General features: G+C 42.3%; 1 protein-coding gene and 1 non-coding gene across 2 annotated transcripts in view; both read left to right on the top strand.

Moving 5' to 3' along the window:
- The first annotated feature begins 3,948 nt into the window (after positions 1-3,948).
- Positions 3,949-4,053, top strand: LOC129011106 (small nucleolar RNA U13). Its single transcript, XR_008493228.1, has one exon. It is a non-coding gene; the product is annotated as a small nucleolar RNA U13 (small nucleolar RNA).
- A 56-nt stretch (positions 4,054-4,109) lies between these two features.
- Positions 4,110-17,241, top strand: part of GNS (glucosamine (N-acetyl)-6-sulfatase) — a 46,981-nt gene continuing 33,849 nt past the window's right edge. The window contains exons 1-3 of the mRNA XM_054442087.2: positions 4,110-5,781; positions 12,076-12,135; positions 16,920-17,126. Coding sequence (XP_054298062.1) covers positions 5,590-5,781; positions 12,076-12,135; positions 16,920-17,126 — 459 coding nt within the window. The 5' untranslated portion in view covers positions 4,110-5,589. The remainder of the gene's footprint in view (positions 5,782-12,075; positions 12,136-16,919; positions 17,127-17,241) is intronic.

The following is a 17,241-nucleotide window of genomic DNA, read 5'->3' as shown; positions in this document are numbered from 1 at the left end:
CATCCCCATCAAGCTACCAATGACTTTCTTCACAGAATTGGAAAAAAACTACTTTAAAGTTCATATGGAACCAAAAAAGAGCCCGCATCGCCAAGTCAATCCTGAGCCAAAAGAACAAAGCTGGAGGCATCACGCTACCTGACTTCAAACTATACTACAAGGCTACAGTAACCAAAACAGCATGGTACTGGTACCAAAACAGAGATATAGATAAATGGAACAGAACAGAGCCCTCAGAAATAACGCCGCATATCTACAACTATCTCATCTTTGACAAACCTGAGAAAAACAAGAAATGGGGAAAGGATTCCCTATTTAATAAATGGTGCGGGGAAAACTGGCGAGCCATATGTAGAAAGCTGAAACTGGATCCCTTCCTTACACCTTATACAAAAATTAATTCAAGATGGATTAAAGACTTAAATGTTAGACCTAAAACCATAAAAACCCTAGAAGAAAACCTAGGCATTACCATTCAGGACATAGGCATGGGCAAGGACTTCATGTCTAAAACACAAAAAGCAATGGCAACAAAAGCCAAAATTGACAAATGGGATCTAATTAAACTCAAGAGCTTCTGCACAGCAAAAGAAACTACCATCAGAGTGAACAGGCAACCTACAGAATGGGAGAAAATTTTCGCAACCTACTCATCTGACAAAGGGCTAATATCTAGAATCTACAATGAACTCAAACAAATTTACAAGAAAAAAACAAACAACCCCATCAAAAAGTGGGTGAAGGACATGAACAGACATTTCTCAAAAGAAGACATTTATGCAGCCAAAAAACACGTGAAAAAATGCTCACCATCACTGGCCATCAGAGAAATGCAAATCAAAACCACAATGACATACCATCTCACACCAGTTAGAATGGAGATCATTAAAAAGTCAGGAAACAACAGGTGCTGGAAAGGATGTGGAGAAATAGGAACACTTTTACACTGTTGGTGGGACTGTAAACTAGTTCAACCATTGTGGAAGTCAGTGTGGCAATTCCTCAGGGATCTAGAACTAGAAATACCATTTGACCCAGCCATCCCATTACTGGGTATATACCCAAAGGACTATAAATCATGCTGCTATAAAGACACATGCACACGTATGTTTATTGCGGCACTATTCATAATAGCAAAGACTAGGAACCAACCCAAATGTCCAACAATGATAGACTGGATTAAGAAAATGTGGCACATATACACCATGGAATACTATGCAGCCATAAAAAATGATGAGTTCATGTCCTTTGTAGGGACATGGATGAAATTGGAAATCATCATTCTCAGTAAACTATCGCAAGAACAAAAAACCAAACACCGCATATTCTCACTCATAGGTGGGAATTGAACAATGAGAACACATGGACACAGGAAGGGGAACATCACACTCTGGGGACTGTTGTGGGGTGGGGGGAGGGGGGAGGGATAGCTTTTGGAGATATACCTAATGCTAAATGACGAGTTAATGGGTGCAGCACACCAGCATGGCACATGTATACATATGTAACTAACCTGCACATTGTGCACATGTACCCTAAAACTTAAAGTATAATAATAATAAAATAAAATAAAACTCACAGCTATAATCCCAGCACTTTGGGAGGCTGCGGCGGGTAGATCACCTGAAGTCAGGAGTTCAAGACCAGCCTGGCCAACATGGCAAAACCCCATCTCTACTAAAAATACAAAAATTAGCCGGGCATAGTGACTCATGCCTGTAATGCCAGCTACTCAGGAGGCTGAGGCAGGAGAATTGCTTGAACCTGGGAGGCGGAGGTTGCAGTGAGCCAAGAGCGCAGACAGACTCCATCTCAAAAAATAAAATAAAATAAAATAATATAATATAATATAATATAATATAAAATGCAGAATGTCACGAAATGCCTATGTTAAGAGGATATTTGATAGAGTTTTCTGAAATTTGACAAAAAAATTGACAAAAAAATTTGACAAAAATACTAAACATATATAAATTATATATAATGTATATATAAAAACATATATATAAATATGTTTTTATATATATATATAAAAAAACAATAATGAACTGAGCAGGTAAAAAATAACTTTTCTGAATTATCACCACTAAAAAGCAAATACTGATCAAACACACTAGAGAAAAAACTAAATTATCTTTCTATTCTCTTTAGAAAATATTATAAACTATCATCATATGAAGAGATGATTAAAGAGTACATAGCCATATAATGTAAGGGGAAACAAGTATGAAGAAGTATGCCTGGCAGTTACTTAATAAAAATGTTACTTTAAATTTTTGCATTATTTGTAATATTTTTCAACTTTTAAAAATTTATAACGTTGTATTTTGTTTTAGTCTAAATACTCAGTTGTGTACCTACTTGTGTATCTAAAATTGTTATTCTTTTTCTTAAGGAGCCTCCAGTCGCCAAATGCACACAAACTTCAGGCCCCACAAAATTTGAATCTGTCCCTGTTATCCACTTTCCTCTCCACCTAATTGGTCTACCCTCACCCATGCTTGTCCTCTTCCAATCTGTTCTTCATGCCACAGTCTAAAGGATCTTCTAAAAGTTCATGTATGATTATATTTCTCTTATATTCTTTCAGTAATTTCCAATTAGCCTTACTACAAAAACCCAAGTCCTTAAAATAGGATCTGGGTCCTTACCACCTCTCTCCCTCTGCTCTAACCACACTGGCTTCTTTTAGTTATTGCAATGCACCAGCTCAGAACCTTTGCATATGCTGTACTCTGTGTTTAGGAGACATTCCACCACCTCAATACTCCATTAACAAATTATCTCCTACTCAAACTTCAGATTTCACTCAAAGATCACTTCCTCAGGGCACCTTAGACTAAGTCAGCCTCCCACCACCTTAAATGCTCATTGCACCCTTTACTTTTCCTTCATAGCATGTCTGTTTTGTAATCATATGCAAGATACAAGATTAGATTGTCCATCTCTCTGCCATTAGACTGCAAATTCCATGAACGAGGGACAATGTCTCTTCAGCACTAGTGTAGCAGTGTTACCGGAAAGGGGTCCTGATCCAGACACCAAGAAAGGGTTCTTGGATCTCGAGCAAGGAAGAATTCGGGACAAGACCATAGAGTAAAGTGAAAGCAAGTTTATTAAGAAAGTAGAGGAATAAAAGAATGGCTACTCCATAGGCAGAGCAGCCCGAGGGCTACTGGTTGCCCATTTTTATGGTTATTTCTTGTTGATATGCTAAACAAAGGATGGATTATTCATGCCTCCCCTTTTTAGACCATAGAGGGTACCTTCCTGACATTCCCATGGCGTTTGTAAACTGTCATGGCGCTGGTGGGAATTTAGCAGTGAGGACGACCAGAGGTCACTTTCATCACCATCTTGGTTTTGGTGGGTTTTAGCCGGCTTCTTTACCGCCACCTGTTTCATCAGTAAGCTCTTTATGACCTGCATCTTGTATCTTGTATCTTTATGACCTCCTATCTCATCCTGTGACTTAGAATGCATAACCATCTGGGAATGCAGCACAGCAGGCCTCAGCCTTATTTTACTCAGCCCCTTTTCAAGATGGAGTTGCTCTGGTTCAATCGCCTCTGACAGCAGCATCCTGAACAAAGTGGGCAACTAATTACACAATTTCTGGCCTCAAATAGTTTATAATCTAACCTTGAAAAAAAAATAGAAAAGAAACAATTTTACAATTTGGGGCTTCAATACAGATGAAATAGTTTTTTTTTTTTTTTTGTGCAAGAAAGTCTTCCTGGAAGTCTTCAAACCTGAATACATAAGGATTGGTTATTCTAACCAGCTTGAAAAATTGGCCTAGGCCAAGGCTGTAACCAAGTATTCTGGTTGTCTAGGAACTGCTCTGACCATATTTCCAGCATAATTGTTTCTTGCAGAAAAACTACTTCAGCTTTTTTAAAGCTTCTTTTGCCTTCTGTAGGCTTACTTAAAAAAAAAAGTATTAAGATCCTTTTGTGGTTCATAAGCCTGATGATTGGATTTTCATGCTATGTGTGAGTTACCACCCCTACCTCAAACCTTGTTAGGACTCCGCACATTACCCCTCTGTGGTGAAAAAAAACAAAGTAATAAAGGTAATTCTTTTTTTTTTTTTTTTTTTTGCATAAGCCCTATCCTTGTACACATGAGGTTTCAAAGTGTTTCCATCATTATTTTTACCTTATAGTATAGTGTTTTCACGAGTTTTTTTTTTTTTTAATACTTTAAGTTCTGGGATAGTTTTCACGAGTTTTAAGAGACTCTTCTTGGCAAACAGTTCAACTCAGAGAAAGCACTTTTACTAGCAAGGAGGTATACCTTGTTGTATCGGTCTGGGGATATGACTTGACAGTTCACCTTGCCAGGAAGATCTCTGTGATTTTTTGTTTGTTTGTTTGTTTGTTTTGAGACAAGAGTCTCGCTCTGTCCCCGAGGCCAGAGTGCAGTGGCTCACTGCAAGCTCCGCCTCCCGGGTTCAAGCGATTCTCGTGCCTCAGCCTACCGAGTAGCTGGGATTACAGGCACCTGCCACCACGCCCAGCTAATTTTTGTATTTTAGTAGAGACGGGTTTCCCCACGTTGGCCAGGCTGGTCTAAAACTCCTGACCTCAGGTGATCCACCCGCCTCCCAAAGTGCTGGGATTACAAGCGTGAGCCACCGCGCCCGACGTCAGGAGAGGGGCAAGGTCTAATTGTTCCAGAGCGACCACAGAAATATCTGGAGCTAGCTTCAAGGGTTATTCCCCGCTAAAGATTACTTAATAATGCAGTTGGATGACCACGTTTCAAGATTTTTGTTCGATCTGCACATCCTCCAACATGTTCCGAGAGGGTGTTTAAAAAGTCACCAAGGACCATTAGGATAACCATTAGGATAAAGCTGTCAGGACATCCCTAAATTGTTTGAAACTACGATGTCTGCTGAGGAAAGCAGAACATAATCAGGCTTTGGAGTTAAGAGAGCTAACCAGTTCCGAATTTAATGGCTGAGCCAAATGAGAATGTTAAGATTTATCTCACAAGTTGTAGAGAAAATTAAAAACGATTAAACATCCGGGCCTTGACTAAGTGCCCGTCGCCTTGGGGATTAAATATGGTAGAGTCCACTTTCCTCACCAGCTGATGATAATATCTGTCATGTGCAGTCCTCCTTTCTCCTCCTTAATCGGTTGGTTAGTATTTGCCAACTCTTTCCTGCTTTTCATCTTCTCTTCCCCCTATTTAAATCTTTCCACCAAGCGTTCAGAAACACGTCCTACCAGAACGCAACCTGAGCCTGCGTGAGAGGTACGCACGGGTCTTGACCTTTTCCCGGTTCTCCGCCCTTTTTTCCGGTTCTCCGCCCCTTTTCCGCCACTGCTTGATGCCTCCCTCCCGGCTGCGCCAGTCCGCGGCCCCGCCCACGCCGGCCGTCACGTGACCGCGCAGCGTGCTCCGCCCCCTGTCCCCAGCTCACGTGATCGCGCCTAGGGAGAAAACGTCTGACCCCAGCCACCGGCCTTCAAGGCACGGCTTTTTCTTCCTGCGGCTGTCGGCCTCTCGCCCTTCAGCTACCTGTGCGTCCCTCCGTCCCGTCCCGTCCTGGGGTCACCCCGGAGCCTGTCCGCCATGCGGCTCCTGCCTCTGGTCCCAGGTCGGCTCTGGCGGGGCAGCCCCCGCCACCTGCCCTCCTGCAGCCCAGCGCTGCTGCTGCTGGTGCTGGGCGCCTGCCTGCGGGTCTTCGGGGTGGCGGCGGGAACCCGGAGGCCCAACGTGGTGCTGCTCCTCACGGACGACCAGGACGAAGTGCTCGGCGGCATGGTAACTCTTCTGTTTCTGCCCCGCCCCTCTATCTCTCGGGCTGACTCCCCGGTTTGTTGCTCTCTTTCCCGGTCCCCACCACCCGCCTCCCCGAACTGGCTGTCTTATCCTTGGGTAGGTTTGGTTTTCCCACCTGAGGCCCTTTATGCCGGTAAGGGACTGCAACACTCTCTTCCTTTCTGGACTGAGGCACATGCGTACAGCACACAGAGCTTCTAGTCTGGACCGTACTGCTGTGGAGTTTACGTTAATATCTCAAGATAAACATGTGGAGACCAGTGGAGGATGGGTTGAACCAATGAGGATCAGGTGCTAAGAGCACTCAAGGCCTGATTGTTTTTCTTTTGGATTAGAGGATCACAGCCAAGTCCAGTCCCCATTATGAGGGACCTAGACCACCTCCACGTTTGTGCCTGTATACAATGTCTGTATCTGATGTCAATAAAAATAAGCCTGGGCCGGGCGCGGTGGCTCACTCATGTAATCCCAGCACTTTGGGAGGCCGAGGCGGGCGGATCAGAAGGTCAAGAGATCGAGACCATCCTGGCCAACAGGGTGAAACCCCGTCTCTACTAGAAATACAATAATTCTAGCTGGGCGTGGTGGCGCGCACCTGTAGTCCCAGCTACTTGGGAGGCTGAGGAAGGAGAATCGCTTGAACCCGGGAGGCGGAAGTTGCAGTGAGCCGAGATCGCGCCACTGCATTCCAGCCTGGCGACAGAGCGAAACTCCGTCTCAAAAAAAAAAAAAAAAAAAAATCCTGAAGTGAACTAATCTGGTAGGCCGACCGTCGAACTATTGAGGGTGTGTGTTGCCTCACAAGAATCAAGAAAATTCAATTAGTGTGATTGAACACCTGACTGTTGCATTAGAGACTGTCAGTGTTTCATTTTCTATCTAATGGGTGTTGTCACAAGACTTCATTTTTTTTCCAGAGTTAATTTTGCTTGTGTATTGCAGAATTATGGAATGTGTGACCTTTGGAAACATCCACTCCAACCCCTTCCCCATGGAGGCCCAGAAAGCAACTTGTCTAAGACATGAGTAGTTGAGGCAGAGTCCTCTGACCCTGGGTTCAGCATTCCTCTCTTCGCTTTAAAACCAAATGCTCTATTCGTTTCAGTTCTCTTTTTGCTTTCAGCTGAATGCTGAGACTATGAAATACTCCAGGCAAGACGTTCCTAACTTTTCTTGTGTAGTTACACACCCTAGCTCAGTGTCATTCAAACCTCTGGTCCCAACCCTTGAGTGAGTTGTGAAATCAGTTTAGTAACTACCAACATTTTTTATTTCCTCTGGAATAGAATAGAATAGAAAATGTCCGTGTGTGTGAGTATGTGTGTTACACTTGATAAAGGTAATCATTATCTATCTCTCTTTCTTCCCGAGTTGTAAAATATATTTCTTAGGTTGTGCTCAAGAGCTTCAGAGTCTTTTATAGCTGATGTTTAAGAGGCTTGCATTTTGACTACACATTTCTTCCTGCCATATATGCTTCATTGTCTGTTAGTTTCTACCAAGCCATGTTGACATCAGTCTTGATTTAATTTTCCTCCTGCACTTTAGGTTCACTACTCTTCCAACTACTGCACTTACTTGTCTGCTCACAAAATTCCTTTTTTATTAAAAAAAAAAAATTATGTCTTGAAGGGTGTTTTGTCCAGAAAAAGCAAGCCTTCTCTAGCAGTGACTAAAGTACTCAGTTAAAAGGTCAGGCTTTTTTAGGTGTTGAAAACAAAATTCATTACTTAAATATAAGGTATTCAGAGTTGTTTCTTCGATTCATATAAACCACGGCTGTAGTCTGTGTGTATTTGAGGTCTCTTCCTTTTAGTATGTTAATCCAATTTGCTTCGTTAAGCCAGCAGCAGATTTTTTGAGTCAGGGTCTTGCTCTGTCATCCAGGCTGGAGTGCAGTGGTACAATCAAGGCTCATTGCAGCCTTGAACTCCTAGTCTCAAGCAGTCCTCCTGCCTTAGTCTCCCTAGTAGCTGGAACTACAGGCACATGTCACTACGTCCAGCTAATTTTTAAATATTTTGTAGAGACAGGATTTCTCCATGTTGCCCAAGTCGGTCTTGAACTCCTGGACTCAAGTAATCCGCCCACCTCAGCCTCCCAAAGTGCTGGGATTACAGGCATGAGCCACTGTCTTGGCCCAGATTCTTTTTTTTAATAAGTGTTTCTACTGGAGAGAGGTACCAAAATTGAGTGGAGGGCATAAGTCAAACTTAATTTTCCAAACTCAAGAATTCTGGCTTCTCTTCTAGGCTTTTTCAGAATATTCTACCACTGATTGTCAAACAGGACTCCAAGGGGAAGATCTAAGGCAAGAGCATTTGAGAACTTACTTGGAGCTGAGCAGAGTATGAGGATTTTTATACTTGTGCTTCAGTCATCACAGGAGTCCTGTGCTGTACGTCGTATCCTTATCTTAAAAAGAAACTAAAACTGGAAAGTGGTTAAGTGCCATGACTAAGTTCATATAGCTAATACTGGACAAAGCCTGGGTATCTTATGACCTCAGAGCACCATGCTTTTTCTCCTATTCTAGAATACTGTGATAATAATCAGATTTCATTCCACATACCCACACCAGCATAATCACACCATAGGTCAGAGAGTCTGCAGGTGACATTCGGGGATGCCAGTGACATCATGGAACTCCTTAATTTACATGTAAACCTTTGTGTATAATATCTTCATTTTTGTGGAAAGAGCTCTAACCTAAAAAAGATTATAGATTGCTGCCATAGTTGGCAAAATAAACAGTGGTCAACCCCCACCAAACTAACTCAGGTCAAAGGATTGTAGATAGCATTTACAACATGATTTAGATTTATAGTGGAATTTTTCAGGCATCTTTGAAATGCTGTTTTATATAGTAGCATCGTCTTTAACATTTCATTGTATTTGTTCCAGGTATCTGTGGGACTCTGTTTTTATTTTTTATTTTGCCAGGACACTGTTCTTATCACTTTCTTGATTTTACCTAAACATCATTATAGTGTGGTGGACACACTGTTCTTCACAGAAGCATAAGCTGCTCTTTTAAAAATCATTCACGGCCAGGCGCGGTGGCTCACGCCTGTAATCCTAGCACTTTGGGAGGCCAAGGTGGGCAGATCACGAGGTCAGGAGTTCAAGACCAGCCTGGCCAGCGTGGTGAAACCCTGTCTCTACTAAAAATACAAAAATTAGCCGGGCATGGTGGTGCGTGTCTGTAGTCCCAGCTACTGGGGAGGCTGAGGTGGGAGAATCACTTGAACCCAGGAGGTGGAGGTTGCAGTGAGCTGAGATTGTGCCACTGCACTCTAGCCTGGGTGACAGAGCAAGACTCCATCTCAAAAAAAAAAAAAAAAAAAAATCATTTACTCTAAGAAAAGTGACATTTGGCCAAAACCGCAGGCAAGTGACAGAAGAAACTGTGATGAAAGGTAGGGGAAGAATAATTTTTTTTTTTTTTTTTTTTGAGATGGAGTCTTGCTCTGTCACCCAGGCTGGAGTGCAGTGGCGCGATCTCGGCCCACTGCAACCTCCGTCTCCTGCGTTCAAGCGATTCCCCTGTCTCAGCCTCCCAAGTAGCTGGGTTTACAGGCACCCACCACCACGCCCGGCTAATTTTTGTATTTCTAGTAGATACGGGATTTCGCCATGTTGGCCAGGCTGATCTCAAACTCCTGACCTCAAGTGATCCGCCCACTTCAGCCTCCCAAAGTGGTGGGATTACAGATGTGGGAATAAATATGTCATTGCTTCATTGAAAGCAAAACAATTTCCATCATTAGCCACAGAATTATCAGAATTGCCATTTCAGAGCAACTGTACATGGAACCAGGAAAGTAAATGATTCTTTAGGGTTTTAATGAAAAGGATTCTGCTTGGGGTGAGCAGAGTAACATGTTTGCCTACATGAAGGCATGAAGTTGGCTGCTGCTTAAAGACTGTTGCATGGCCTTAACTTGACCAGCCACTGTCTTTGCTTAGATCTTAAGGATTCATTTTACATTCTAATTAGCATAGAGACACATACACATTTTGGGTACACTGTGGTTTCTTGTTTGGGACTTTTTCAGTTAGGCACGGATTATGGTTATCTTTTGTACTATAGTTAGCAGTATAAAGATGACAGTTAATAAAAACTTCTTTTTTTTTTTTTTTTGGAGACAAGGTCTCACTCTTCTTGCCTAGGCTAGATTGCAGTGGTGCAGTCATAGCTCACTGCAGCCTCGAACTTCTGGGCACAAGCAATCCTCCCACTTCAGCCTCCCAAGTAGCTGGGACTACGGGCATGCACTACCATGCCCAGCTAATTTTTATATTTTTTGTAGAGCCAGGGTCTTGCTGTGTTGCCCAGACTGGTCTCAAACTCCTGGCTTCAAGCAGTCCTCCTACCTCTGCCTTCTAAAGTGCTGGGATAACAGGTGTGAGCCACTGCACCAGGCCTAAAGTCTAAATTCCTATATGGCCCTGCATCTCTGACTCCTGCCTACCTCTCTGACCTCGTCTTACCTCACTCTCCCTTTTCCTCCCTAAGCTGCTTGCATCACCACACTGGCTTCTCTGTTTCCTCCCAGGTGCCTCTCTCCTTCCTCTGGCAGCCCTTGTACTTGCTATATACCCAGCCTGAAACATCTTCTGAATCTCTGCATGACTGACTCCTCATCGCATGGCTCTCCGTACTGAAGTTACCTCCCGAGAGGCCTTCCCTGACCACCCATCTAAAGTAGTTCCCCTTTCCTCCCACCAGCTGCAATCACATCATCCTGGTTTATTCTCTTCATAGCACTTACCACCACCTGAAATGACTGATTGTTTACCTGTTAGTTGTTGTAAGTCCCCAAGAGTGCAGGGATCATGAGGGCAAGGACCATCTATCCTCTGTCCACCACTGCCTAGATTAATGCCTAGCACGTGTTGTGTTTAATAAATGTTATTACACAGTCTTACTGTAAATCAGATATTCTTTCATAGTTTTACATATTTATCAGACAGTTTGACAATTAAGTCCCATACAGTCAACTCTGGTCCTTTTCTCCACTTACTCTTTGAATCCTCATTTCACCTTCAAATATCCTCATAGTAACTCAGGTTTTTTATCAAACCAATGTCTCATTAAGCCCAGTATTCTTTTCCTGAGGATGGTACCCAGGGATGCTTTGAGGAGAGTATGGCTGATGACCTTGCTTCAGAAGGCTAGCGAAGATCTTCTGCATCTCTAGCGTCTCTTGGCAGCCTCTTCTGGATCTACTCATGAAATTCTCAGAGCTTTTTTTGGATAAGTTAGAATCCTCATCCTTTTGAGTTTATGGATTCCATAGATTTTGTATTTATATAAAACAGTGGGGAAAAGTCATTTATACATTATTGAAAATGAGGCTCCTGTTAACCTACTTATATATTTAGATTAGTGATCTTTAAGGAATTATTGCACAACAAAATATACTTAAAACTGCATTCAATATGGTCTTAGGTTTCAAAGGTATCTCAGAATCATCATGAACTGACCCATATTACAACTAAAATGACCTCTTCAATGGTGCTTTTTGCTGTCTGGAATCTGAAGAATATTAGTGTTCCTTTTATTCGTATTTAAATGACTGTCTTCATACTTTTGTCCTCACTCTAGGGGGAAGTTAGTTGTTCTCTGTACTTGTAAGGATCTTAGATTTTGAACAAAAGTTGAAAAGCAGGACATAAAATAGGTTCTGAGTAGCCTTTTGCCTGACAGTGTTCTGTGTACACCTGCTTGCCACCTGGTTCAAGTCCTTATCCTGAGGTGCTTGTGGGTCTATGCAGACAACAGTAGCTGGTAGTTGAACAGTGTGTGTCTGGCTCCACCACTGAGTGTGTGAGGTTTGAGTCAGTCTCTGAGCCCTGGGGCCTTGTCTGGCTTTCAGAATCCAACTGTTGTCTTACTTCTGTTCTATAGGGCGGAAGGCTCTCTTTATATCATTTCCCACATCCTACTTCTAAAGATTAATTCATGGAGATAGGTCTGCCCTATCTGCCTTATCTGGGGGCTGATGACTAATAAGGGCACAAAGATGTTATTGCCATAAACTGAACTTTCCCTTCCTGCAGGCATTTTGACTTCCTGCACTTTTATACAGGATGGAGCTGGCCGGAACCAAACTTGTCTCTAGAATCGTACAGGACTCTCTTTGGCTGTTGCTTAGAGCTGACCATTTGGGAATAAAAGATTGAGTAAGATGTAACAAAACAGGAATTCTGGCCTGTGTGTCTCAATTTATTGGAAGAAATTGTTTAATGGATAATTACTTACTTTTACAGACACCACTAAAGAAAACCAAAGCTCTCATCGGAGAGATGGGGATGACTTTTTCCAGCGCTGTAAGTTTGAAAGCTAATTCAATTTTGTTAATTTAACTGTGTTTGTATTCTAAGAAGATACTCTCTTCTCGGGAATCTGGTATGATCTATGTGGTTTTTTCCTTGTTAAATTCCTGATCTGAAGGAAGAATTTATTTAATGTGATATAAACTCTTTTAATTGAAATATTACCTCTTATCAATTGAAGATTAATTGTAGATATTTCTAAGCCAGTCTCAGAACTAGAGAATTTTATTTTAAACCTCACCATTTGAGGTTTGAAAATGGATTATAAAAAATCAAGGAATATGTATGCTGTGTAAATTTTTCCTTGGTAAAAACCCAGTTAACCCTAATAGCCAAAACTGACAAATAGCAACACACACACCCCATAAATATAGATGAAGAAATTCAAAATAAAGTATTAGCAATTCATTTTCAAGAACCGTGTACATAACCAAGTGAATGGTAGTCTAGGAATGTAAGGGTAGCCTACTATCAGGAAATCCCTTGAACAGTAGCATAGTGTTATGTTTAAGATCTCAGACTCCGGAGCCAGACCGCCTAGTCTGGAACACCCTCTCTGCCTCTTTTCTAGCAGTGTGACCTTGGACAAACTATTTAACCTCTCTGGCCCTCTTCCTCCCCATTTATAAAAGGGAGTACCAAAATCTTCTTCAGAGTTGTTGTGAGGTTGAGTTAATAGGTTAATAGGTGTAGAGCACTTCTATCGGTGCCTGACTTATTATTTCTTTTTTTTTTTTTTTTTTTTTTTTGAGATGGAGTCTCGCTTTGTCTCCCAGGCTGGAGTGCAGTGGTGCGATCTCAACTCACTACAACCTCCACCTCCGGGGATCAAGCAGTTCTCCTGCCTCAACCTTCTGGGTAGCTGAGATTACAGGCACCCACCACCGTGCCCTGCTAATTTTTTGTATTTTCAGTAGAGATGGGGTTTCACCATGTTAGCCAGGCTGGTCTTGAACTCCTGACCTCAAGTGATCTGCCCGCCTAGGCCTCCCAGAGTGCTGGGATTACAGGCATGAGCTACCGCTCCCAGCCAATGCCTGACTTCTTATAGTAAATACTACATGATGTTGGTTATTATATATCTACCAATATGATACAAGTAACTGAAAGAAGGAAAATTGAATGTTCTTCCCAATACATACTAGAAAGTACTCTGAAATTTTAGCATCCTTTCCTGGTAATAAGCTATTGTAAGAATACATCCTGACTGTGATGCCTATTTCAAGTACATGAGGTAAAAGACTCGGCATTGCTGTTAGGGATGAAACAGTGCTCCATTTAATGTTGTTCCGACTGTCTAGTCATTGCCATAAGTCTTATGGAAATAAGAGGTAAAAATATTGGAAAAATTATTTCTGCTTGTTTGGATTTTCTATCTAAGAAACAGAAGAATTATTGAAAACCCTTTCAAATCACTAGGATTCAGCAAGATAAAAATGAAAAAATAAAAATTAATAACTTTCTTCCATGTAATCAGTTAGAAAAATAGAAGGTGGGAGACAAAATATCTCATTCATAATTATTTCTTTTTATTCTATATAAAGATAGAGAAAAGGTCTCACTCACTGTGTAGCCCAGGCTGGTCTGGAACTCCTGAGCTCAAGTGATCCTTCCATCTCAGTCTCCCAAAGTGCTAGGATTACAGGTGTGAGCCACCATGCCCAACCTCATTCATAATTTATAAACTCTCTAAGAGTAACTGGTTGGGGCCAGAAATGGCTATGACCTATGTATTTGACAAAATGATGCGAGTGGTAAGATAAAAAATATTTGATACGTGGATATGCACATCATTTTATATACATTTCTTTTCTTTCTTTCTTTTTTTTTCTTTTTTGAGACAGGGTCTCACTCTATTGCCCATGTTGGAGTGCAGTGAAATAGCTCACTGAAGACTTGACCTCAAACTCCTGAGCTCAGACGATCCTCCTGCCTCAGCTTCCCAAGTAACTGGGACTACAGGCATGCATCACCACACTCGGCCAATTTTTTTCCACTTTTTTTTTGTGACAGGGTCTCACTCTGTTGCTCAGGCTGGTCTCAAACTCCTGGCCTCAAGTGATCCTCTGCTTCAGCTTCCCAAATAGCTGGGATTACAGGTGTGAGCCACTGTGCTCAGCTAAGACACAATATTATATAATAAAATGTTTATTCTAGTTGTAATCCTAACAAGATTATTTGAGACTCAAGTGATTCCAAAAGTTATCTGGAATAATTAATAGATGAGAATAATCAAAGTAATTTTTTAAAAAAATTACAGTGGCTCATGCTTGTAATCCCAGCACGTTAGGAGGCTGAGGCAGGTGGATTGCTTGAGCTCAGGAGTTTGAGACCAGCCTGGGCAACATGGCAAGAGCCTGTATCTACTAAAAAGACTTAAAAATACCTGGGCATTGGGCCAGGCATGGTGGCTCACACCTGTAATCTCAGCACTTTGGGAGGCTGAGGTGGGCAGATCACCTGAGGTCAGGAGTTCGAGACCAGCCTACCCAACATGGTGAAACCCCATCTCTACCAAAAATACAAAAAATTAGCTGGGCGTGGTGGCGAGCGCCTATAAGCCCAGCTACTTGGGAGGCTGAGGCAGGAGAATTGCTTGAACCCAGGAGGTAGAGGTTGCAGTGAGCCAAGATTGTGCCACTGCACTCCAGCCTGGGCGACAAGAGCAAAACTCCACCTCAAAACAACAACAGCAACAAAAACACAGGCATGGTGGTGCACGTCTGTGGTCCCATCTACTTTGGGAAGTTGGGGTGGGAGGATTGCTTAACCCTGAGGTTGCGGAGGTTGCAGTGAGCTGAGATCGCACCACTGTACTCCATCCTGGGTGACAGAGTAAGACCCTGTCTCAAAAAAAAAAAGAAATTGCTCTACCAGATGCTAAAATGTAATATTAAGATAAACTGTGTACTGGCCATAATTGATCAGAAAACAAAAAGAGAAAGAGTTAAGAGTTGCCAATTTAAACTTAAGAAGTCAAACATCTAATAAAATTAAAAGGCAAAAGTAAAAATGGGAAGTATTTGTAACATGACTGAATTCTTCCTTAACTTAAATCTTATGTAACAAGAGGCCAACAGCCCTGGAGGAAAAAAATGAGCAAAGCATATGAACAAACCATTCACATAAACACAGTCAGTCAGTACATGTGGAGAATGTTCCTCCTCACCATTATTTAAAAATGCCAAATCGGCTGGGCACGGTGGCTCACGCCTGTAATCCCAGCACTTTGGGAGGCCGAGGCAGGTGGATCACGAGGTCAAGAGATCGAGACCATCCTGGCTAACACGGTGAAACCCCGTCTCTACTAAAACTACAAAAAATTAGCCGGGCATGGTGGCGGGCACCTGTAGTCCCAGCTACTTGGGAGGCTGAGGCAGGAGAATGGTGTGAACCCAGGAGGCGGAGCTTGCAGTGAGCTGAGATCGTGCCACTGCACTCCAGCCTGGGCAACAGAGCGAGAATGTGTCTCAAAAAAAAAAAAATGCCAAATCAAGGCCGGGCGCAGTGGCTCACGCCTGTAATCCCAGCACTTTGGGAGACCGAGGCAGGTGGATCATGAGGTCAGGAGATGGAGACCATTCTGGCTAACACGGTGAAACCCCATCTCTACTAAAAATACAAAAAATTAGCCAGGCATAGTGGCGGGTGCCTGTAGTCCCAGCTACTTGGGAGGCTGAGGCAGGAGAATGGTGTGAACCCGAGAGGCGGAGCTTACAGTGAGCCAAGATCGCGCCACTGCACTCCAGCCTGGGTGACAGAGTGAGACTCCATCTCAAAAAAATAAATAAAAATGCCAAATCAAATTTGAAAGGCAAAAAAACTTGCTAATATTAAAAGGATAATACCCAATTTTGGCGTGAGTGTGTGCTCAAATGCCCATTCCTTCCCTGCTGGTCCAAGTATAAGCTAGTATTACCTTTCTGTGAAGTGGCTTGGTGATGTGTACCAATATGATTGGATAGAATGGGGAAAATCTGTTGCTGACAGTAGCTAATGGAAATATAATTACAGTAGGGAAAAAAGTCTGTGTCCAATGTATAAAATGATATAGGAAATGTGTAAAGCTGCAGATCAGCCTGCAAATGAACCACTGTGTCTCAATTAGATCCAAGTAGTATTCTTTGTCTTTGGTTAAGACCCGTCTCTCACCATGCTGTGCCCCCTGTGTATAAATATTATTTCTGGCTGGGTGCAGTGGCTCACACCTGTAATCCCAGCACTTTGGGAGGCCAAGGTGGAAGGATCACTTGAATCCAGGAGTTTGAGACGAGCCTGGACAACACAGGAAGAACATTATCTCTACAAATAAAAAAAAGAAAAAAGAAAAAAGCCAGGAGTGGTGGCACACACCTGTACTCCAAGCTGTTTGGGAGGCTGAGGTGGGAGGATCACTTGCGCCAGGAGGTCGAGGCTGCAGTGAGCTGTGCTTGTGCCAGTGCACTCCAGTCTGGGTGACAGAGTGAGACCTTGCCTCAAAAGAAAAAAAACAACAACTATCTCTGTGGCAGATGAGACTAGAATTACCGTTATCCTGCAGAAAGAAGCCACTTGAGAAAGAAATCCGTTCTCTCAGTTTGTTCTGTCTGCTTTAATGTCTCCACTATGATTTAAAGCAGCCCTGAAGTATGTCATGTGTAGAAAAAAATATATATGTTCCATGACAGACTACATATTTGAAGTTAGAGTATTAAGGAGCTTTTCTTTACTCTCTTTAACAATGATGAGAAGACCATCTTTCTTGTGTGACTGTCGTTTTTGCTTCCTTTCCTTTGTAGTATGTGCCAAGTGCTCTCTGCTGCCCCAGCAGAGCCAGTATCCTGACAGGAAAGTACCCACATAATCATCACGTTGTGAACAACACTCTAGAGGGGAACTGCAGTAGTAAGTCCTGGCAGAAGATCCAAGAACCAAATACTTTCCCAGCAATTCTCAGATCAATGTGTGGTTATCAGACCTTTTTTGCGGGGAAATATTTAAATGAGGTATGTTGAATAATCTGTTTCTTTTTTTATAATGGCTTTTAAAATGTGAATATAATTATGTTAATTTTGTTATTAATTTCAATTAATGTTAAAGGATTTCTTGGTGTACGTTGTT

The sequence above is a fragment of the Pongo pygmaeus genome, chromosome 10 (assembly GCF_028885625.2).
Source record: "Pongo pygmaeus isolate AG05252 chromosome 10, NHGRI_mPonPyg2-v2.0_pri, whole genome shotgun sequence".
In the NCBI taxonomy this organism is placed as follows: Eukaryota; Metazoa; Chordata; class Mammalia; order Primates; family Hominidae; genus Pongo; species Pongo pygmaeus.
Note: the sequence above shows the minus strand (reverse complement) of the source record. Positions and strands in the feature narration are given on the sequence as shown.